This window comes from Antennarius striatus, chromosome 10, assembly GCF_040054535.1.
Source record: "Antennarius striatus isolate MH-2024 chromosome 10, ASM4005453v1, whole genome shotgun sequence".
Lineage (NCBI taxonomy): Eukaryota > Metazoa > Chordata > Actinopteri > Lophiiformes > Antennariidae > Antennarius > Antennarius striatus.
Window position 1 is genome coordinate 19,039,439 of NC_090785.1, and position 22,695 is coordinate 19,062,133.

The 22,695-nt window shown below is 42.6% G+C and overlaps 1 protein-coding gene across 3 annotated transcripts; it reads left to right on the top strand.

Moving 5' to 3' along the window:
* The first annotated feature begins 1,727 nt into the window (after positions 1-1,727).
* On the top strand, positions 1,728-13,864 carry LOC137602574 (iduronate 2-sulfatase-like). Of its 3 annotated transcripts, XM_068325427.1 has the most exons (13): positions 1,734-1,958; positions 2,416-2,552; positions 2,662-2,839; positions 4,744-4,832; positions 5,730-5,930; positions 8,630-8,800; positions 8,903-9,029; positions 9,526-9,696; positions 10,040-10,146; positions 11,738-11,854; positions 12,265-12,375; positions 12,540-12,665; positions 12,757-13,864. In XM_068325427.1, the coding sequence occupies exons 1-13, from the start codon at positions 1,883-1,885 to the stop codon at positions 12,823-12,825; spliced, it is 1,680 nt and encodes a 559-aa protein (XP_068181528.1). In that variant the 5' UTR covers positions 1,734-1,882; the 3' UTR covers positions 12,826-13,864. The 3 variants fall into 3 exon arrangements, 2 of the variants coding, with proteins under 2 accessions (XP_068181529.1, XP_068181528.1); XR_011037180.1 differs by lacking the exons at positions 12,540-12,665; positions 12,757-13,864 and adding an exon at positions 10,746-10,884 and having other exon boundaries at positions 1,728-1,958; XM_068325428.1 differs by lacking the exons at positions 12,540-12,665; positions 12,757-13,864 and adding an exon at positions 10,727-10,884 and having other exon boundaries at positions 1,728-1,958.
* Positions 13,865-22,695: the final 8,831 nt, after the last annotated feature.

The window sequence follows — 22,695 nt, forward strand, 5'->3', positions numbered from 1 at the left end:
ATAACTATCCTATTTGTCTATCTAGTAGCTGCTACTGGAGGTGGCTAACTGCTAACCGTGTCCTGGTTTACAGGTACAACTTCCACATTGTGAGTCAGGCGGTCAGCATGGGGAGTGTCCCTGACCCACTACAATGTGGTGTACGACTCCAGTGGGCTGAAGCCCGACTACATGTGGTGCCTGTCACCTGTACTTCAACTGGCAGTTGAGTCGGTGGAGGCTAACACACGCTAAGCTAATGAGTCTCTATCGGTTGGAAGTGACATTTGTTCTAAACTGATTGTTATAACATGACCAAAACAAACCCTGGCCCTGACCTGACCCCCTGAGCAGAGGTCACCGAGGTCTGGGGTTCTGACCTGTTACCTCTGGTGCTTTAAGGGGTCATCCGGGTCCCGCTCCCTGTCAGTATGCCCACAAGCTGGCCTTCCTGGTGGGCCAGAGCCTCTACAAGGAGCCCAACACTAAGCTGGATGACCTACTTTACTACCTGTGAGGACCCGACGCAGCTCAGAGATCTGTGTTCCCACTGTTAAGGTCTCTATAAGTTGCTGCTGCTGGCTGTTCAGGGCTGGGGTTAGGTGTTTTTGTGTATGGATGAGCCGTGCGTTCATTTTTATTTCTTCTGTAAGCATTTAGCTGAGTTCAGCCAAAAACTAACAGTTCTTCCTGCATGAAGATCTAAAGGAGTTAGCTCTGATAGCCATCCTGCTAACGTTTAGATAGCTTCAGTGTCACTTTCAGATGTCAATACTTGGTTCTGATTAGTTACCTGATTCAAAAGATTCGAAGTCCCTTCAGTGTTTTCGTGTTTCCTGAACGCAACTAAAAAAAAAATCACACACTTGTAAGAAAATATCAAATGTATTTAGATATTTTAGAAAAGATCACACATGCCTGCTGACACAAGAACGAATCATCAATAGGCTGATGAATTGTCAGAAAGCTGGCACATGATGTGGGGGAAGCCCGCACTGTTGGTTGTAAAGTTAAGTGTACAAAAAAGGCAGTCTGAAAATCAAGTATAAACATTAAAAAAAACTTGTTTACAAATGGATGAAGTCCAAAAAAAGCAACAGTCACTGGAAAAGAACAGAAGCGATGTGGAAGCGTTGTGTGGGAACGGGCTCCTTGGCTGCGGAGGACCGGAGCCAAGGTGTCGATGGATGACGTCTAAAAGTGGGCTAGACTTTGAGGAGGCGAAGTCCAATATCCTATCTCATCTGCTGCCATGGTAACCAGACCCCAGACAACACCCCCCCTCTCCTTTTAAAAAGCCTTGAAACCCGGGGAGAAAATGCCTCTCCATTTCTAGAGGTGAACGTTCTAAACTGAGGCGGTGTCACATCCCATAGGACGACATAATTGAGAGGCTGCGCCACTCCATGAGGAGGAGGATTCCTGGTGGGGTAAAATGTGTCATGTGTTTGGGGACCGCTGCTTCAAACGATAAAACTTTATTGTTTATCACACAAAAATTACTTTTCATTGTATAACTTTTCTTACCGGCTCCAACACATTGCTGTTTGGGGGACCTTGACATGAATATTCTTAGTATATTTTGAGGATTCTTAAATACAGAACGTAAACTACAAGCAAAATTGTTAAGAAGCAAAATAAGAAAAACCCCAACATTTATCCTAATAACGTCAGTAGCTGTCAGTGGGTTGGGAATGTAGAATCTCTTCAAAAGAACTTTCTTCCAGACACGGTGTTAAAATGATTGACAGGTAATTGAACTAACCTGAAAAGCGCTTCGGGGCGGGGCGCCCGGTGAGTGGACCAATAGGTTTATATCAGATGACGTCACATTCGGGAAGTTGATTGGAGGCTGCGAACTGAGTTGTTCAGACGGCGGCTGAAGTTGTGCAGGTGAACAAACATGTCTGGAAGTGTTCGAGTGCTGCTTCTCCTTCTGGCTCTGGACTCGGTGGCTCCTGAAGGAGTTCCTGGTAGAGGTGAGAACTAGTCAAGCATTAACGAGCTGCTCTGGTTCTGTTCTCCATCACTGACTCTCACGTTTATTTAATAATCTCCATTATACCGCATCTCCAGTTCTTGTTTAGGAGGGTGGAAAGTGTCCCCGTCCACATTTCTGTTAACACGTCTTTGGTAAATGTAATGGTGGAGGATTAACAAGTCATTTTGGTAACTTGACACACTGCTCCAGCCGCGGCTTGTCAGTGTGGATTTTGTATGTTCTCCCCGTGTCTGCGTGGGTTCCCTCCGGGTTCTGCAGCTTCCTTCCATCTCCAGAAACACTCAGTCATCACATCAGTGACTCAGGTTCATTTGATGGTTCTGTGTTGAGCAGACACTAACTAGTTAGGGGAACTAGTTGAGAAACTGGACAGAAGAGCTTGATGTTTTCTTTTCATGACAAAAATGAACTGTGCTGATGATGTTTGCTTACAGAGGGGGGAAATGTCCTTTTCATCATGGCGGATGACTTGCGGCCAGTGCTGGGTTGCTATGGTGACTCCCTGGTCAAATCACCAAACATCGACCAGCTGGCGTCCAAAAGCCAGGTTTTCCTCAATGCGTATGCCCAGGTCTGTTATCATCATCAGCGCTTTTCTTGTGGTTTGAATCTGATCAACCTGTTCAGCCAGTTGTCATGTGAGAAGTTTGAATGTTTTAAGTTGTGTGTTCCTCTTTCAGCAAGCCGTGTGTGCTCCCAGTCGTACCTCCATGTTGACCAGTCGCCGACCAGACACCACCAGGCTCTATGACTTCAACTCCTACTGGAGGGTTCATGCTGGAAACTACTCCACCATGCCACAGTACTTTAAATCTAAAGGCTACTTCACCATGTCTGTTGGCAAAATATTTCACCCGGGTAAGATGAAGAGTTTACGTTTGGATATGTTGATAGTTTAAGAATCTTAACTGCAACGATTTTAGTGAGTGATCCTCAGATCCACTGCTCAGCTGGTCACTTCTCAAACTCCAGTAAGAACCACAGATAAGTTAGTTTAGTTCATGTATTTTTGTTTCAGACAAGTTATTACAACAGATTTCACACCTTCATCACACTTGCAACATCAACATCCGAAAAAAACCCCCAAAACGGTTTACGGGTCGAATCCATTCGGCTTATAAAAGTCCTGTCCCCAGAATGAACAAAGACATCTCTCATTACAATATATTTTCAACCAAATCATGCATAAAATGTAACGTTAATTTTATTTTGGCACATTGTTGTTCTAAGCCGTCTCTTCAGTATGAAAACTAGAAGCTGACCTAGCCAGTATTTTGACTGACAATATCATGATTATAAAAAACAATAACAATCTGAAACATTAACCAATGTTTTCATCAGTTCTTCAACCTTGCAATGTCAATTCTTTGTATGCTTTTTTAAAGGCAGACGGTGTTCCTAGACTCCTAACTTCCTTGTCCAAATTGTTCCATAGTTTGACACCAGTAAAAGAAAATTAAAAAAAAAGAAGTAATTCTAGCTTTCTTCTGTAAAAAGGTTGTTTTTCCTCTCACTTGGTAGTTGGACTCACTATTCTGGAGTTATGCTAGTATATTTTGTGGTAAACAGTTATTTGCTGTTTTATACACGAGTTGGACAGTTCTATAGCTTATAAGATCATGTATCTCTAGTAATGTAGATGTAATGAATAATTGATTTGTGTGAGCTCTATAATGAATATTGTGAAGGATTCTTATGGCTCTTTTCTGGAATAAGAATAGAGGCTTTATACCACTTTTATGCGTGTTTCCCCGCATCTCAGTGCAGTAGTTCAGGTAGGGCAGGACTAATGCAAGATCAATGATATAATTTGATTTAGTAGTTTGAGTTTACCCACAATACAGACACACTTCTGGCTAGTTTGTTTTTCAGTTGTCTTACATGGAGTTTCGAGGTTAGCATCTCATCAATGATAACCCCTTACATTTTGTATTCAGTAACCCGTTCTATATTTACCTCATTCATCGTGATATTTATACTTTGTTTGCTGCTTTTTTCCCCAAATAACATGTATTTGGTTTTAGTTAAACCATAATTGCAACTTGGAAAATTCCTCTTTAACTGTCTGGGGTATTTGATGTATATCATGTCCTGTGCTTAAAATAGTTGTGTCATCAGCAAAAAAGTATCATTTTTCCGACATTTGAAACCTTACATATCATTTATGTAAAGTATAAACAAGGAGCCAAGACTGACCCCTGTGGTACCTCATTAAAGATGTGTAATGTTTTTGATGTCCTTCCTTCCAATGTGACATATTGTGATCTCTTACGTAAGTAGCTCTTCACCAATTTTAGTACTGCACCCCTAATTTCAAATCAATCCAATTTCTCATTAAGAATTCCATGTTCAATTGTATCAAAAGCTTTTTTGAGGTCAATAAAGATTCTTATGGAATGCTTCTTTTGATCTTTGGCATCAGTGATTTTTTTCCACTGAGTCAGTTAGTACTAAAGCTTTGGAATGATTCTTCCTGAAACCATATTCGCTGCTATTAAGAGTATGCTTTGTTAGGAGATTATCCAGTCTGTTATCAAAAATTCTAGAGAAAGTATTTAATAACTGTGGTAGTATTGAGACAGGTCTATGATTTGTAAAATCACATGCATCCCCATTCTTATATGATGGTACAATAATGGTATATAATGAGCTGCTGTTTTTTTGAGAAGATAGTTGAGAAGAACCCAGTCTGAATGGATTTGTTTAGAGTAACATCTGGACTTTTCTTGTCTGTCTAAGCTGGTAACTGTGTTTTATTTAAGGTGTTCCCTCGAACTACACAGATGACTACCCCTACAGCTGGTCTGTTCCTGCCTACCACCCACCTTCCTATGGCTATGAGAATGAAAAGGTGGGACTATGGAAGAAGTACCATTTAGACATGAGCATTAATGCATTGTGATTGACTTTATACACATTAAAGTGAGGCAGGACATGACCTGGATTTGAACCTCAACATTTTTCTTCTCTGCTTCAAAGCCTTGAGTCGTTTCAGCTTTCTCATTTTTCTTTGAGGGATCTAAATGTCCTCTGTGTTAATCTTCACGGCCATTACCTTGACTTTTGAAGTCCCTTCTCAAGGCAACTTTGTTAAACCTATCCCTTTTAAAGCCAAGTACGCAACTTCCTTGAGGGTAGGAACTGTTTATGCACTAGATTGTATGATTCGTGACAATATTTTAAAAATAGGAAACAAGTCAGATCAGTTCACTCAAATTCCTCGCCATACTTTGGATGTAACAGACACGAGAACCAAACTAAACCTAGACACACCTTTTGTGCTTCATTGTCTCATGTTATGTTCTGGAAAGATATTTTTGCTCTTAAGTTGATAGTTGATTAAACTGTCACTCATCCTCCTAGTTATGGAATCTGAATGTAATGAACAGTTTTGTTTTTTTTACATGTAGTGGCAGACAGCTAATTACTGCCCTGCAAGAATAAATGATTACTGTAGATAACCATATGTAACTATCATATAAATATCATTTAGATAGATAGATAGATAGATATATACTTTAATGATCCCAAGGGAAATTCAGTTACATAGGATCCAGCATATAATATAAGAAGCATTATCTGCTTGGCTTAAGGTAGTTTTGTGTGTGCTAAGTTGTGACCATCATGCTTTAATAATTAACAATGAAATTTAAAATCAATCATTCTGCACTGAAACACTGGAATGATCCCAACACAAACGATGTATAAATGTGGCCTTTGCTGATTTTTTCACTTGACCTTTTCCCAGATGTGTAAAGGCAAGGACAAACAGCTCCACGCCAATCTGCTGTGTGCGGTGAACGTAACGGAGCAGCCTGGAGGAACCCTCCCCGACATCGAGAGCGCAGACGAGGCAGTGAGGCTGCTGAGGAGTCGAGCCAACAGTAGCGCTCCTTTCTTCCTTGCTGTGGGCTTTCACAAACCACACATACCCTACAGAATACCTCAGGTACCCAACACAATATCAACCCTAGCACTTCCTCTCTAGACTGATGAAGAGTCAAGGGTGGTGGTAGTTTGATAAGTTCATGTGAAAGCTAGTCTAGGTATTGAAATATAACATCCATAGTGACTGCTTGAACTGAGACTAGCATTCATTCATTCTTCCCACCTCCAAAAACATGCGCATTATGAGATTAATATATTCTTTAAAGTTGGTTTCACTGAATTGTTTTGTAATTCTAGTGAAAGCGTTTTGGACCAGGACAAACAGATTTTTCTGTAATTCAGGGACGTAGCTGGAATTACGCTGTAGTACGTGCAGCATGCAGGAATGAAGGGATTTGCTGAAGCTGTTATTGAATCAGACTTTTAACTGCTTCTACATCAGAACAATATGATTTGAATGAATCTGATATTATTAGTTTTCTTTGTTTTAATTCATATACAACAAATACAACATCTCTACTAGGCTTGTTGCTGGTGAACAAATGATTTGGTCACTGCACTCTTAAAGATGTAGTTAAAACTAAGCTTTGACCTTTCATTACTAGAATCTCTTGTTGCCTGTCAGCTGATAAATGCTGCTCTATCAGTTAATACCCGCTGACATATAAATTCAGTTAAAAATAATCTCTAAGTCATAACTCTTTGGTTTAATTGGATGGAATTATTCTTCTATAGACACTTCTGTAATGCTCATGCACTGGCTTGCATCATATAATTCACACCTCATCCCCTAAGAACAGGAATTCTCAGGTACAATTACAAGTTAGTATGACTTAAGAAAGGTGAAAGTCAATATCCTGCTGCTGGAGGCAGTGTTACTCCTGATGGAGAAATTCTGAATCAAAAGCAAATCCTTGATTTTAAATCCAAGGACAGAATGTTAGCGGAATAGTTCCAGAGAATACCTCATGGTATCACACAGAGAAGAGAGCAGAACATGACAAGAATTACTGAAAATGTAGAAAAGAAGAAGGTGTTAAACTTGGGAGCTAAAAGGAAATAAAGGTTACTCCAGATGTCAGTCCTTTCTGGATCAAATTGACTACTTTGATGTTTTAAATGTTTTGTTGAGGATCCAGGTAGTTGTAGTAAGAACTAGAAAAGTCTGTAAATAGAATCCCTTTGAAAGACTTGGGAGAGAATTATATTGTATGTGAAGTGGATTAAAATACCACTGATCTAGATGAGTGAGAGCAATTCAACATGAATGAGGAAGAGGCCATGATGAAGAGGACGGTTAAATGAGAGCAGAGTCAGATGGAACAGAGACAAACGTCAGCATGCTGGAGAGGTTTGTCACAAAGTGAACTGGGAGATGAAAGAAGGGAAAAGGTCAGGCGGATTCTCTCCATCGGAATGTGACGTCTGTGCTGCTACTACTGTCATTTACCCAACATGCACAACAATCTCAGTAGAAAATTGTTTCTAGAAAAATGAAAGTGAATGAAGCTGAAAACTTGAGAACATCTGTGGTACCTCAGGGTCAGAGGAGATGGAATCCTCTCAGAAATCTTTAACTCACTCATGTTTATGGTTGAAAGGACATATACAACATATGCAGGGATGCCTGTATGCTCTAAATCGGGAATAATTGAAAGGTGTAGTCTGAGAGCTCCAGGCTAATTCTGGTTTTAATAACAACCTTGTAATTACAGTAATTTATCTATAATTTGGGGGTTCATTCTTATGAAAGAGGGTAAAATAGGATATGAATAATAATATTACAACTGCAACTCAATTTGACACCATCAGCAATGCCATTAAATCTTGTACTTCCTTCTATTGATGCTCAAAGAGGAATTCCACCATAAAACTGGCAAATAAAGACAGGAAAAATGCAGCTTTTTATACAGGTCATAACTAGACAGAGAAGTGTGTGAACGACAAAATGAACGTTGGACTAGTTGGAGTCAGTCTCTGTTCAAGAGTTCAAGAATAATCCCTCACCTTTTTGTTTTTTACTTCGAACAGAATTGCATTTATAGCAAATGACAACCAACTGAAGTAGTTCACTCGAATTCTGTTTTACTGGTAATTATTATAATGTAGACAGAATTGAAATGACGCCGGAGGGCTCAGTCAGTCCTGTGTAGCCGGCGTAAAAATGAAGCGATGTTGGCTTGTTTGTTGCTTACATTTCCGCAACCTCTGGAAAAGGTTCAGTCCTGTTGCTGCACAGAACCTGGACCATTTTAATGCATGACCTGACCTACCAGAAAATAAGTAGTGAAGGATCTTACCTTAAATTTGTTGTTAATATTAGTAACTTTACAGATCACCTTCAGATGAGGCTCTATGTTGAGTCTGCTGTGAGGCACAGACAGTTTTCTAATTTATCGGTTCTTAAAAGCACCATTGTAGTGTCAGATTGAAAAATGGGTCCACCGTTAACCCCCTCTGACAAAGAGTTGACCACTACAACCCGAGTGCTCCACTTCTACCGTTGAAGAAAACAGACTTCTGACTCGACTCTCGATGCTGGATGGAGTCAGTGCTTTGGTCAGACGAGAGTCTGACTTTACGTTGACTTTTGTTCTTTGGTCAGGAAAAATGTACTTGAGAGTGATTTCAAGCTGAAGTTCAGTATGTAACTACTTGTTTGAGTATTTTTGGTAGGCAGACCTGATGAAAATTTTTTTCATCCAAGAAACATAACTGTCTACACAATACAAGTTGCTTTTATTGATTGTTTTATTGCAGGAGTATCTGAGCCTTTATCCCATAGAGAAAATGAGCCTGGCCCCTGACCCCGATGTCCCCAAACGCCTTCCACCTGTGGCCTATGCCCCCTGGACAGACTTAAGGTGGAGAGAAGACATCAGTGCTCTCAACGTTAGCTTCCCCTACGGACCGATTCCTAAAGACTTCCAGGTATGAAAAAGCTGCTCTCAGCATTTCTAAACCAGCACCATGAATAATTTGTTTCCACACACCACAACATGGTCCAATATGATACTGGTTGTTCCTTTCCAGCTGGGTATCCATCAGCACTACTACGCTGCTGTGTCTTACGTGGACAGGCAGGTTGGACGGCTGCTCAGCGCTCTTGATGAGCTGGGGCTGGCCGACAGCACTCAGGTGGTGTTCCTGTCAGATCATGGTTAGTGGACACGAGCCTAGGATGAACTGGGAATGACTGATCATACCAACGTGTGATGGCTTAAGCACTGTTTGAATATTTAATAATAACATGACTGTCAGGCTTGAGGGGCAATGTGTGAGTATCGAGTGTTTAGATATGGCAAATGCAGATTACTACCATTTCACCACTAGATGGCAGTGTTGTAATAAACTACTGGGCTCTTACAGCCCTCCATATTTTTGCTTTACTTTTAAGGAAAAACTTTGACTTGGATCTGAATTTATTTTAATGTCTCCTTCGTCGAAGGACATTGGAGTGTGTTCACTAAAACTCCAGCAAATGCAATAATATCAAGGAAAGAAAGAAAAAGTGTTTGCCTAAAACCTTTTTATATGTAAGATGTTATGTTTGATACCGATCCATGACATCCCGTAAACACTCACACGAGTCTTTAATACCTAACATTAGGCTTTAATGTCTAACATTTTTTACCTCTTCCTTCCTCTTGTTGCAGGATGGTCATTAGGAGAACATGGCGAATGGGCTAAATATTCTAATTTTGATGTGGTAACACGTGTCCCTCTAATCTTTTACGTTCCTGGTGTCACTTCTCATCCTGATTCTTCTGGGACGTCCACATTTCCCTTTATTGATGTCTTCGACAAAGCAGAATTTAGTTTTACGAGTAAGTCCACTGCACTGACAACTGTTAATCGACACGAACATGTACTTATCATTTATATCAGATCACAAAACAGGAAAGGAAACTTTAGTTTTTTTTCTAACATGTATTGCTCATCGAAACCTTTCTGAAACGTATATCATCATGTCAAGTTGACTTTAATGAGGTCTTTGATTTCCTTGGAGAGCTCTCAGAAGCATTTAGTCAGAGATACACTTTGATATTTATCCTCAAACAGATTTTTCTTCAGTACAAATGATGTAGTGTTGATGAAATTAAAAAATTCAGACTTAAAAAAGTCTAGGATATTTTAATGGAAATCTTGTCCGACGCCGCTCTCTTGTAGATCACAAAGAAATAAAAAGGATGGTGGAGCTGGTGGATATTTTTCCTACTGTTTCCGCCCTGGCTGGTCTCAGAGTGCCTAAACCGTGTATTGGCATTTCTTTACAGGTTTGAATTGATTTTTAACCATTTCTTGGGATCTTTTTCTGGTAACTTACCTGAGGATTAATGTTACTCAAGAGTTGATTTTTTTTCTTAATACTTCTTACTCTTGACAGACTTTATATTCATACTGTTTTAAATTGGTAAAATAGTCTAACAAGGAGGTGATACCAGTCAGTCTAATGGTCTGAAATAGCTCACTGACACTCGTGTGGATTTCTCCATTCTTCTTATAATTTAAGGCCCTAAAGTTGAGCCCTCATGTTGTTAGCAACACCAGACATATTTTGTACCATCATACTAACACCGGCAAGGACTTGGGAAGCTAATGATATTCCCGTCAGACTTTGATGTGTATTACATTTGATGCTATTGATATTACATTAAACATAAATACTTTAGCATTTTAATTTTGAGAATACCAGCCTGTTGTTGTTAGCTCTGAGATAAAAGTTCCACTTGACCTCTAGCTTCAGGCCAATGTTTACACATTCAATAAAAATGTTAATATTAGCCTCTGATTTCAACAATTTTCATCAAATCAGCGCATTTAAAAGAGCCTCCCCTCATGTTGCCAATATTGAAGCAACAAAAATCTACTTTAGGTGGTTGGTGGATATTTTTCTGGAGGGCCTCCTTACCCCGTGCCCCCTGGGCCTGTCCTGTGCGCCCTGGTGGTGGCACCGGCTGCCTCCACTTGGTCTCTGGTCTACGTGGTTCTCGGCTCCCCCCGTGGCTCTTCAGGTGATGGCTTCTGGATGCTCCTGGCTGCTGGGGTTGGGGGTACTCAGCTAGCATGGCCCTGCTGGGTTCTAGTAGCCTCTCTGGGCATTGGTTCCCGTCACACACGCATGATGGTTCAGGGCTTACCAGCTTCTGTCGACTCCAATTGCTGAGAACTGTAGGGTCCCGTCAGAACGTGACGAGTCTCTCTTCAGACATCACACCTATCTCAGGCCCTCTATCTTCCTTTGCACTGTTTTCCTCTGGTGGTCTATTCTATACTGTCAGGACCTCCACTAATCTAGTGTTTTATAACCTTGGTATTAATGTATCAGTTGTGAGAAATGATGAAACAGCTCTTCCACTCTAACAGCACTGCCCGACTATTCACTACCCTATTTATGTTTTTTCTCACTGTCTGGTTTCCCTACCAACACACAGATGTGCAGCACTTACCTCTCTGGCTCACAATTGCAAATTCTAATAAAGATTGACATCTTAGTTCCCAGAGAGGACCGGTGGTGGTCACATGCACGCATTAAAATGTATGAAAGATTTTGCTACAAGACTAAAACATGCATTGATGTCATAAAAAGTTGACCCCCTTTTATGGGGTTAAACTATTGCAATATATGCAGACCAAAAAAAAAAAAAAAAAGAAGCTGCTGATGTCCCTGTAACCCGACTACAGATAAGCGGAAGAAGATGGATGGATGGATGGATGCACTCTAATTTTGTACCACTTGATATCAACTTTCCATCTTTGAAGTTTTAGTGCATATGACATTTTATTGATGTCAACAAATGACTTGTATTACAGAGTAAACAAACACTAACTTGTGGTTAAACCTGTGATGTTTCTGCCTCTGTTCAGGAGGAGTTGTGTACAGAAGGTGACAACCTGGCCCACACCTTCAGACACAGAGAGAGGGGGGAGAATGTGGAAGCCATAGCTTTCAGCCAGTACCCTCGACCCGCTGATACACCACAGGTACCTGAGAACAGCTGTGCTAAATATTCAACCATGGCTGCTTTCCAGTTCCCATCAGAAATATTTGAATATGCCACATGGCTACTGTTAACAGATTTGGAATTTGTTTTTTAAAATGTCAGTAATTAAGAAAGGTTATTCAGATGATCGTTCAGACGTCCCTGACTGTAACACTCTTTGACCCCTCTGCATTGTGTTCTTGCTTGTGGTGCTACTTACTTCCAACCACAAGCACAAACCCTTTGAATGAACATGTCCAGGTGAGTGCTCACCTGCTGTAGGTCACTTTCCGTACAGTTTGGGATCCTGACATTAGCTTGTCGGCTCACCTGCTGCAGGTTGAAGGACAATCTTAAAAGTGCTTGAGACCGTTTTAAAAGGCCTTTATGTTTGTCTTTGTTTGTTTCTAGAGAAACTCAGACCTCCCTTCCCTGGAAGACATAAAGATCATGGGCTACTCTCTCCGCTGCTGGGACTACAGATACACTCTCTGGCTGGGATTCAACCCTAAAACATTTGAGGTTGGTGTATCTGCCTCTTTATCCTCCTGTGTTCAGTATATCCATCTGATGTGTTCCTGTGGGGTGAATCAATTCATTTTCCCCTGCATTTTCAACATATTGTATGTTGGGAATGTTTGCCCTGACAGTCACAGACTATACTTTTCATCCTTCCGTCTATGTAGGCAAATGTAACCGATGTCCATGCTGGTGAGTTGTACATGTTAGCCAGCGACCCAGGTCAGGACAACAACATCTATAATGACTCAGAGCACAGTATGATCATCAGAAAAATGGCCAGTCTGCCTCATGTGAGTCGTTCTACACATTTTCCTCTAATGCTGTCACTCATTGATTCATTTACTTGTTTGCTTCATTTGTGACTCTGCGGTTGTTTTCCAGACTGTGACTCTGCAGACAAGATTAAAGCTGCAGCTTCTCTACTTCACAGCAGGGATGAAGACACGATGACGAAAATAAAATGCACCATATGGACGGCTAGAGAAAAATGCAAAGGGAAGATGGATGGATGAAAAACTTGACAAAGAATGGGAGAATGCCTTGAATATTTTGTTTAATGTCGCTCATACTTGATTCACTGCTGTGTGGTATCACCATTAATCTTTTGGGATCAGTTCTTCAGGCTAATGTCTCTTGTTAGGAACTCAGTGGCAGTCAGATCTGGTTTCTGCATGAGTCAGGGAATAAAGCAGCTGAGGTCTCTGTAAAAACACAACACCTTTAAAGGAGTCTGTTTAAACACCCGTACATGTGCAGCAGCTCCTTATTGGATCGACTTCCTCCTGAGCACAACCTCTAGTGTTTTTGTTACTGGGTCTCCTCACATCTGTTCTTGTCTGTGTAAACTTTATTATTTACTTGATTCTGAGGTGGCTGGGTGTAAAGTTCATATAATATACGTCAGTTAAAAGAATTGATCAACGGTTTTGGGAAATCATTATTTTGTTAGTTGAAGATGAATATTATTTTTTTTGTATGATGCTTACGACGGTAGCCTTGTTAGCTGGTTGTCAGTTAATAAATAATTAACTTGGTTAACCATTCAGCCTGGGAGCAGGGAGCTTGCCCATTTAAAGCTGTGTTAGCTATGTCTACAGAACAGCAATACAACAATATTTCCTGAAGTCTCTGTAGCTGAGAGTATCACAACCTAACACCCTGTCAATAAAGTAAGTTAAAATAGAAGAATAGATATTGTTCCCCCTGGTGCAAACTGTAATGCTAAGCTAATTGCAGAATTTATTGTCCAAACTGACAAGTGCACCCTTTGTTTTTAAGCTTCATGTCCATGAAAAATAAATTTTTTGATTGACGTGTCTGATTGTGAAATTGATACTACTTCCAAGAAAATAAAACATTTTTAGAAATCTTTAAATGTGAAGGAATATGGAGGAAACCTGAAGACTTACTTCCTCTTATTAATAGTGACATCAGTTTCTCTTGTTGGGAAAAGTGCTCTTGAGTGTACCATTGAACATTCTGCTTCAGGTGGAGTCTGGGGTTTGAAGTGCAACGGCTGAAAGAGACTTCAGCTCTTTTGTACTGTAGTGCTGAACATTAAAATATTTCTATTTGAACTTGATATCATTTACAGCTATTTTCCTCCCTCCTTGTAAACAGCTCTGATCGATTTGTGGCTAAAATGAAGTGAGTAAAAAAAAAAAGCTAGTAATAATTCAATGCAAATCTAACTACATAGCTGTGTTTTAATGCTGTCTCAATGCATGAATCTGTGCTGCAGCATTTGAAAACAATTACAAGCTGAATTTCACATCCAGCAATAACTTGCAGCCGGCTGAACTTACAGTGGAAGTTGACGGACCAAATCCTCACATTTTAATGAGATGAAGATGAATTATATAATCAGTCTGGTTACATAAGGTTTGAATTTATCAAGATGGAATTGACATTTTTCTCTTTATCTTCTCAGTTCACCTCTTTGCATTTGATTAAGATACTGACAGTGAATATAATAAAGTTATAAACTGTTCACACACACTGATGATATAAAGGTGATCTTATTCATAAAGATAGTTGCATCAGTGCAGCGTAAAGTCTGAGCCTCACTGTATTGAAGAAATTTATTTTTAAAACTTTGCAGAAATAATTCAAGGACACACTGATGGTACATTAACATTTTATATTGCTTTGTAATTTAGTTTCTGCAGAAAAAAATGGACTTTTATTGTCATCCAGCATGTTAGTGTTTGGACTCCAGTGTCCTTCAGACGCCATGCACCACCCTGTCTGTCCAGTAGCCCACCTCTAACTCATTCTTAGCTAAACCTCAGCAGACGCTTAAAGCTGTGGAGGAGTGACTCTTCGGGGAACTCGTGTCCATGCTGTTTTTCCCCTTCATCCCTCCGTAGCTTTGTTTTGCTGGAAGACTTTGGACCAAACTGAACGTTTTCTAATTTCTGGATGATCCCACAAGAGGTTCCATAAAGTGGTTAGAAGTCATACTTTGTATTTTTTTAGAGTATGAATTTGGTCTCATGTCAAGAGATTTTTCCCCTTTCTGGGCAATCATGCAGAAGCATGTGTTGAAGCAAACTCTGGGATTTTACCCCTTTGAACCTTACAAAGACCAGGGGGCACTCCACATCACTCCCCTGCTGATTTCACCTTTCAATCGCTTCCTCTCATCTTTTCATTCCGTTTACCTTTCACCATCCTTTTAACACATCATTCATAGACACCTCATGGGTTGCTGTCCTACATCTCTGACGTGTTTATCTCTACAGTGAGTTATTGTTTATTGATACTTATTGTCAAGCAGGAGAAATATAGTTTGTCTAAAATAAACACATCATAAGCACATCAATCTTTGCTCTCATGATGATGGAAGGAACAAGTTATAAGCAAATGAATGTAACATGTTTAAAGATACAGTGTGGAGTCGATGACCAGTAGTTGTGTTTGGAGCAATATTTTCACAATTGATCACTCTCTTAAAGTCCCACTATTCAGATATTATCACAGAAGAAGACTTTCGTTTCTCGACCCCTTCTTCTTTTGCGGGTCACGAGGGTTGCTGGAGCTTATCCCCGCTGACTTACGGGTGAGAGGCGGAAGATCCTCCGAGCATGATGCCAGTGCACCACAGAGCCACATGAAAGACAAACAACCGCTCTTTCTCACACTCACACCTACGGGCATTTCGGAATGATCAATTCATCTAGGCTGCATTCTTTTGGAGGTGAGAGGAAGCTGGAAAACTTGAAGAAAACCCACGTAGACAGGGGGAGAACATACAAACTCCGCACAGACAGGATTCAAACCGGTAACCTTCTAGCAACAGCGCAACCCACTGTGCCTACCCAGAAGGAGATATTCTGAAGTAAAAGTAGCAATAGGTTGTCCTATGCTCTGAAGATATTGCACTAAAATAAAACTATTCACACCCACAAAGGATGAAAACATTGTCTTTACATTCATTATTGAGAATCATGCCGACTGTCAATGCAACGTTTTCTACAATTGTGTTGCATTTACTTTTGCACGATGTACTACATCCTGTATCTGTAAGGAAAATATTACAGTAAACATACTTTGATGCATCCATTTGCAGTGGGTGATGCACTTATTAAAATATGTGTTAATCTTCGGATTAATGTGAATGAAATGCATTCAACAAGCTTTTGATACAATTTAATGCAAATAAAAAGCAAAGTTGTTAGCAAAGAAAACCCTTAGTATGGCAAAATTGACATCTCTGTAGAAGTGGACAACAGTATCATTAATTTGGAGTAGTGGTCATGTCTTTTAGAACTGTTCTCTGAGAATTCTCTAAATGGTCTAAGATGCTGCCATTGCTGTTTTGTGTTGGACACGTTGTGAATCAGAGATTCTTATGTTCCAAAGGGGAAGTCTAGGTGTGCAACAGTTCTTCTCTGGCTATTTTCATGTCAGAGCATATTCCTGCCTCTCTGCTTTCATCAGATCAATATTAATCATCACAAGCACTGATCTCTGACCATGATCAAATTGATCTAATGACAATTACATCACTGTTTTCCTCCCATCCTGCTGCCCTTTATTTTTCTTGCTCCATCCAACCTGCTTTGTCTCGACAATCCACTCTGTCTCACTCTCATCATCTATCATTGTGTTTCATATGCTAGTAATCACCTTACTGTCATGGACTCATATCCTTCTAGGTCACACTGCATTTCTGTTAACGTTGACAACATACACAATTACATTACAGAGCGGAAGAGTGTTTATTTGTGTAGAAACTGCTTCGCTCAGCTACATCATGAGGGTTCATCTCAAGGGTGTGTGTTTATTGTGCATGAATGAATGCAAGAATAGTAAACAAAATGTAGTTTATTGGCCTCTTGAGGATGTGAGGGAAGAGGTTTTGAAGTAGTTTTTCCAAATGAGCTGCTTTCCACCAGAAACGCTCCAATAATGCAGGGGAAACTCTAGGACTGGAACGTCAGGAGGGCTCAGCCTCGAATGAGGACTTGACATGAATGCTGTGCCTGTAAAAGTGTTCCCCAGTAAAATCACTGTTGTTACTGGATAATCCTTTGATATTTGTATTTTTTAACAGATTGTATTTGATGTAATATTCGTAAGTGACATCAGTTTTACTCCTTTAAACCTTCATGTCCACAAAATATTCTTCAAAACTTCAAGCAGGAACATCCTGTTTACAGAAGTATTCAACCTTTTCCAACTTGGCAAGCCTTGTTTTAATCAGCTACAGAACGTAAATCTAACAGGACAAAGTAATAAAATGCTTTCATCCACATAAAAACAGGCGAGCACTGAATGGCAAAACACCGGCTGTGATGGTGTGTCACCATTCCCGCTGCAAACCTCAGGAGGAAGTGGAGCAGTGTTTGTAGAGGGTAACTTTGCCATGCTAACTGTAGCACCACTAGATGAAACCCTTGTTTACAAAAGCAAAAGCTGATACTGAACTCAAGTCTCTGGATAAATGATATGAATGCATGTCAAGATATGAGTTTAAGCAGTCAGGAAGTGATTGTCTTCGCTGTGGGTCAGAGACGTCTGCCTCAGATTGCGCCCTGTGTTTCTGACACTGTAGGATTCAGAAAGCAGGAATGGTGCTCGGATATTAATGGTGTTTCTGCATTTTTTGAAAAAATTATTTTACCCAGACAAATAAAATAACATTTTTATTATTTCTGATTGGGCTGGCAAGAGTCAAAGCCCAACTCTGCAAGCACATATACAGTACATATTTACATATTTACACATTATATAATACACATTATATACACATATGCATATACTTACACACAGACACACACACACACACACACACACATATACAGTGTGCCCTCGCTTATTCAAGCATTAACACTCGCGACTTCACCTCATTGCGGATTTTTCGTAGGCAGTCACGTGATACCTTATGCGCATTCTATTGGCTGACAGCATCCGGAAGTACGCTTGGTTCCGTGAGTCTCGGGCTTACGTGAGACACAAAAGTGTTTTAAACAGTCGATAAGAGTGTGAGAAAAGGTAATACAGATAGAAGGTGGTTTAATATCAGTGTGGGTTCAGTTCACAAACATTTAAATTAGTGTAAATAATAAGATAAATAGTTCATCGCCTGATTGGGGAATTCGTTAATCGCGTGTCGTTCCTGGAACGCATTAACCATAAAGAACGAGGGTGCACTGTATATACATATACCGTATTTATTCGAGTATAACGCACACACGTGTATAACGCGCATCCCTAATTTTCGATTAAAAATCGGTATAAAATTTTGTTTCACTTTTTTCTCGGCTCAGACAAAGCATTGTAAGTGCCAAACATTGTTAAACACGTGCGTCCATGAAAAAAAGTCATTTATTGACAATGTAAACTATGAACACAATACCGAAATAAAATTAACAATATTTCCCGGTATTTAAAATCCTTCAAAGTCCGATTCATCATCAGACACCAGCAATGCTTACTGGTAACTCACGTTTCAGTGTGGCCGAGGCAAGGAAAGGAAATGAAGAGACAAGGCGTAGCTAATAAAATGCTTATCAATAATCAAATATCATACGTCACAGCGGATAATAAGAATTCTTGGAAATGACACCATCCGACAAGGTCTGCTGATGACGCATTTGATTATTGAATACCATTTCCTTAGATACGCCTCACCTCTGCAGGAGTGATGCGCATGAGCCATCATGAATTACCGGTATTTATTTTAGATCGCCCACGCAAATGATTTGGATACTCCATCCATCCATCCATTCTCTTCCGCTTATCCGGGGTCGGGTCGCGGGGGCAGCAGCTTAAGCAGGGAAGCCCAGACTTCCCTCTCCCTAGCCACTTCGTCCAGCTCCTCCGGGAGAATCCCAAGGCGTTCCCAAGCCAGCTGGGAGACATAGTCTCTCCAGCGTGTCCTGGGTCGTCCCCGGGGCCTCCTCCCGGTAGGACGTGCCCGGAACACCTCACCAGGGAGGCGTCCAGGAGGCATCCTAACCAGATGCCCGAGCCACCTCATCTGGCTCCTCTCGATGCGGAGGAGCAGCGGCTCGACTCTGAGTCCCTCCCGGATGGCCGAACTTCTCACCCTATCTGTAAGGGAGAGTCTGGACACCCTACGGAGGAAACTCATTTCGGCCGCTTGTATCCGGGATCTCGTTCTTTCGGTCACGACCCATAGCTCGTGACCATAGGTGAGGGCAGGAACGTAGATCGACCGGTAAATCGAGAGCTTTGCCTTTCGGCTCAGCTCCTTCTTCACCACGACAGACCGATACAGAGTCCGCATCACTGCAGACGCTGCACTGATCCGCCTGTCGATCTCCCGTTCCATTGTACCCTCACTCGTGAACGAGACCCCAAGATACTTGAACTCCTCCACTTGGGGCAGGATCTCATCCCCAACCTGGAGAGGGCACTCCACCCTTTTCCGACTGAGGACCATGGTCTCAGATTTGGAGGTGCTGATTCTCATCCCAACCGCTTCACACTCGGCTGCGAACCGTTCCAGTGAGAGTTGGAGATCACGGCCTGATGTAGCCAACAGCACCACATCGTCTGCAAAAAGCAGAGACGTGATACTGAGGCCACCAAACCGAACACCCTCAACGCCTTGGCTGCGCCTAGAAATTCTGTCCATAAAAGTTATGAACAGAATCGGTGACAAAGGGCAGCCTTGGCGGAGTCCAACCCTCACTGGAAACGAATCCGACTTACTGCCGGCAACGCGGACCAAACTCTGACATTGGTCGTACAGGGACCGAACAGCCCTTATCAAGGGGTCCGGTACCCCATACTCCCGAAGCACCCCCCACAGAACCCCCCGAGGAACACGGTCGAACGCCTTCTCCAAGTCCACAAAACACATGTAGACTGGTTGGGCGAACTCCCATGCCCCCTCAAGGACCCTGCGGAGGGTGTAGAGCTGGTCCACTGTTCCACGGCCAGGACGAAAACCACACTGCTCCTCCTGAATCCGAGATTCGACTTCCCGACGGACCCTCCTCTCCAGAACCCCTGAATAGACCTTACCAGGGAGGCTGAGGAGTGTGATGCCCCTGTAGTTGGAGCACACCCTCCTGTCCCCCTTCTTAAAAAGGGGGACCACCACCCCAGTCTGCCAATGCAGAGGCATTGTCCCCGAAGTCCACGCGATGTTGCAGAGGCGTGTCAACCAGGACAGCCCCACAACATCCAGAGCCTTTAGGAACTCCGGGCGGATCTCATCCACCCCCGGGGCCCTGCCGCCGAGGAGCTTTTTAACTACCTCGGTGACCTCAACCCCAGAGATAGGAGAGCCCGCCTCAGAGAACCCAGACTCTGCTTCCTCATGGGAAGGCGTGTCTGCGGGATTGAGGAGGTCTTCGAAGTATTCTCCCCACCGAGTCACAACGTCCCGAGTTGAGGTCAGCAGCTCCCCATCCCCACTATATACAGTGTGGATGCTGCACTGCTTCCCCCTCCCGAGACGCCTGATGGTGGACCAGAATCTCTTCGAAGCCGTCTTGAAGTCGTCCTCCAAGGCCTCACCGAACTCCTCCCACGCCCGGGTTTTTGCCTCAGCAACCACCAAAGCCGCATTCCGCTTGGCCTGCCGGTACCTATCAGCTGCTTCATGAGTCCCACAGGCCAAAAAGGCCCGATAGGACTCCTTCTTCAGCTTGACGGCATCCCTTACCGCTGATGTCCACCAACGGGTTCTGGGATTGCCGCCACGACAGGCACCGACCACCTTACGGCCGCAGCTGCGGTCGGCCGCCTCGACAATGGAGGCGCGGAACATGGTCCACTCAGACTCAATGTCCCCCGCCTCCCCCGGAACGTGAGTGAAGTTCTGCCGGAGGTGGGAGTTGAAACTCCTTCTGACAGGGGATTCCGCCAGGCGTTCCCAGCAGACCCTCACAATACGTTTGGGTCTGCCAGGTCGGACCGGCATCTTCCCCCACCATCGGAGCCAACACACCACCAGGTGGTGATCGGTTGACAGCTCCGCCCCTCTCTTCACCCGAGTGTCCAAGACATGCGGCCGCAAGTCCGATGACACGACCACAAAGTCGATCATCTAACTGCGGCCTAGGGTGTCCTGGTGCCAAGTGCACATATGGACACCCTTATGTCTGAACATGGTGTTCGTTATGGACAGTCCGTGACAAGCACAGAAGTCCAACAACTGAACACCGCTCGGGTTCTGATCGGGGGGGCCGTTCCTCCCAATCACACCCTTCCAGGTCTCACTGTCATTGCCCACGTGAGCATTGAAGTCCCCCAGCAGAACGAGTCCCCAGTGGGAGCGCTCTCCAGCACCCCCTCCAAGGACTCCAAAAAGGGTGGATACTCTGAACTGCTGTTTGGTGCATACGCACAAACAACAGTCAGGACCCGGCCCCCCACCCGAAGGCGGAGGGAGGCTACCCTCTCGTCCACCGGGGTGAACCCCAATGTATAGGCACCAAGCCGGGGGGCTATAAGTATACCCACACCTGCTCGGCGTCTCTCACCATGGGCAACTCCAGAGTGGAAGAGAGTCCAACCCCTCTGGAGAGGACTGGTACCAAGCTGTGTGTTGAGGTGAGCCCGACTATATCTAGTCGGAACTTCTCAACCTCACACACCAGCTCAGGCTCCTTCCCTGCCAGAGAGGTGACATTCCACGTCCCAAGAGCCAGCTTCTGTAGCCGGGGATCGGATCGCCAAGGTCCCTGCCTTCGGCCACCGCCCAGCTCACAATGCACCCGACCCCTATGGCCCCTCCCACAGGTGGTGAGCCCATGGGAAGTGATTTGGATACTGTTACTAAAAATAGACCCAGGACGTTTTGTGGGTCGAGAGATGTGGTTGCATTTTGCGATTGTGGTCAGCGATATCTTCGACCTATAAGTCATTGCGCAAATAATACTGTATACAAATACATCTAAGCGTGTCACCACAGCCCTCGTTTATAACGCGCACCCAAACTTTGAGTTCTTTTTTAGGTAGAAAATTTTGCGCGTTATACTCGAATAAATACGGTATATAAAAACCATGAGCTTAAAACCATAAATATGTTAAATTCAAAACCAGCTGGTTATTTGGTTAGTAATTCTCTGTGGGTTCATCACTAAGCAACCTCTATGACCGTCAAACTTTGGTGGTCATTTGATAATTTCTAGATATTTTTATTCACTAATTATTGAAACTTTTGATTAAAGAGCCATTTTCTCAAGTCTACCCACACCCATGCAAGGTTTTTCTTGTTGTATTGTTATGACACGTATACTTCTCGGCTTTTAAAAGAATTGGTAGTAGCCTCCTGTTTAGATTTGCTCACCTTCACCTCCATGACAAACTAAATATCTATGGTATCCTTGTGGGGAAACAGATCTGATCTGGACCCTGATGAGGGAACATAAATATACAAGAAAAACACACATAACAAGCAGGAAAACAGAAACACAAACAACAGGAAGTCTCCGTCCTTGCTGTCGAATCTGATCTCTTCATACTCACAGCGCTTCTCTGTATGTCTGGCTTTACTGACCTACGAAGTAGAAATCTGTTCTTCTAAACTACACGAAGCAATGAAGCAGCCAATTATAATCCAGACATGAGTGATATGTTAGCTGCCAACGAGAAAGCAGTTCATTCAGGAGTCATTCAATCTGGGCCGATGAGCTCTTTCCGAGTTAGCGTGGCTGGAGCAGTGAACCACATGAGGAGGAAGCCTGCGTATCTCCAATCCCTTCTACAGCAGTTAGCATGTGGTCTCACAGCGAGACAGGTATGGGTTCGACCCCGGGGCCTTTCCGTGTACAGTTTCAGCGTATGTGACACGCAGCAAAGGTTAATTGGATATTTCAAATTGTGAGTAACTGA

Excerpts from the sequence above, each read along its gene's own strand:
- LOC137602574 (XM_068325427.1), top strand. The coding sequence starts at position 1,883 with ATGTCTGGAAGTGTTCGAGTGCTGCTTCTCCTTCTGGCTCTGGACTCG. Across the intron at positions 1,959-2,415 it reads TGAAGGAGTTCCTGGTAGAG|AGGGGGGAAATGTCCTTTTC; the intron begins GTGAGAACTAGT and ends GTTTGCTTACAG. Across the intron at positions 12,376-12,539 it reads TCAACCCTAAAACATTTGAG|GCAAATGTAACCGATGTCCA; the intron begins GTTGGTGTATCT and ends CCGTCTATGTAG.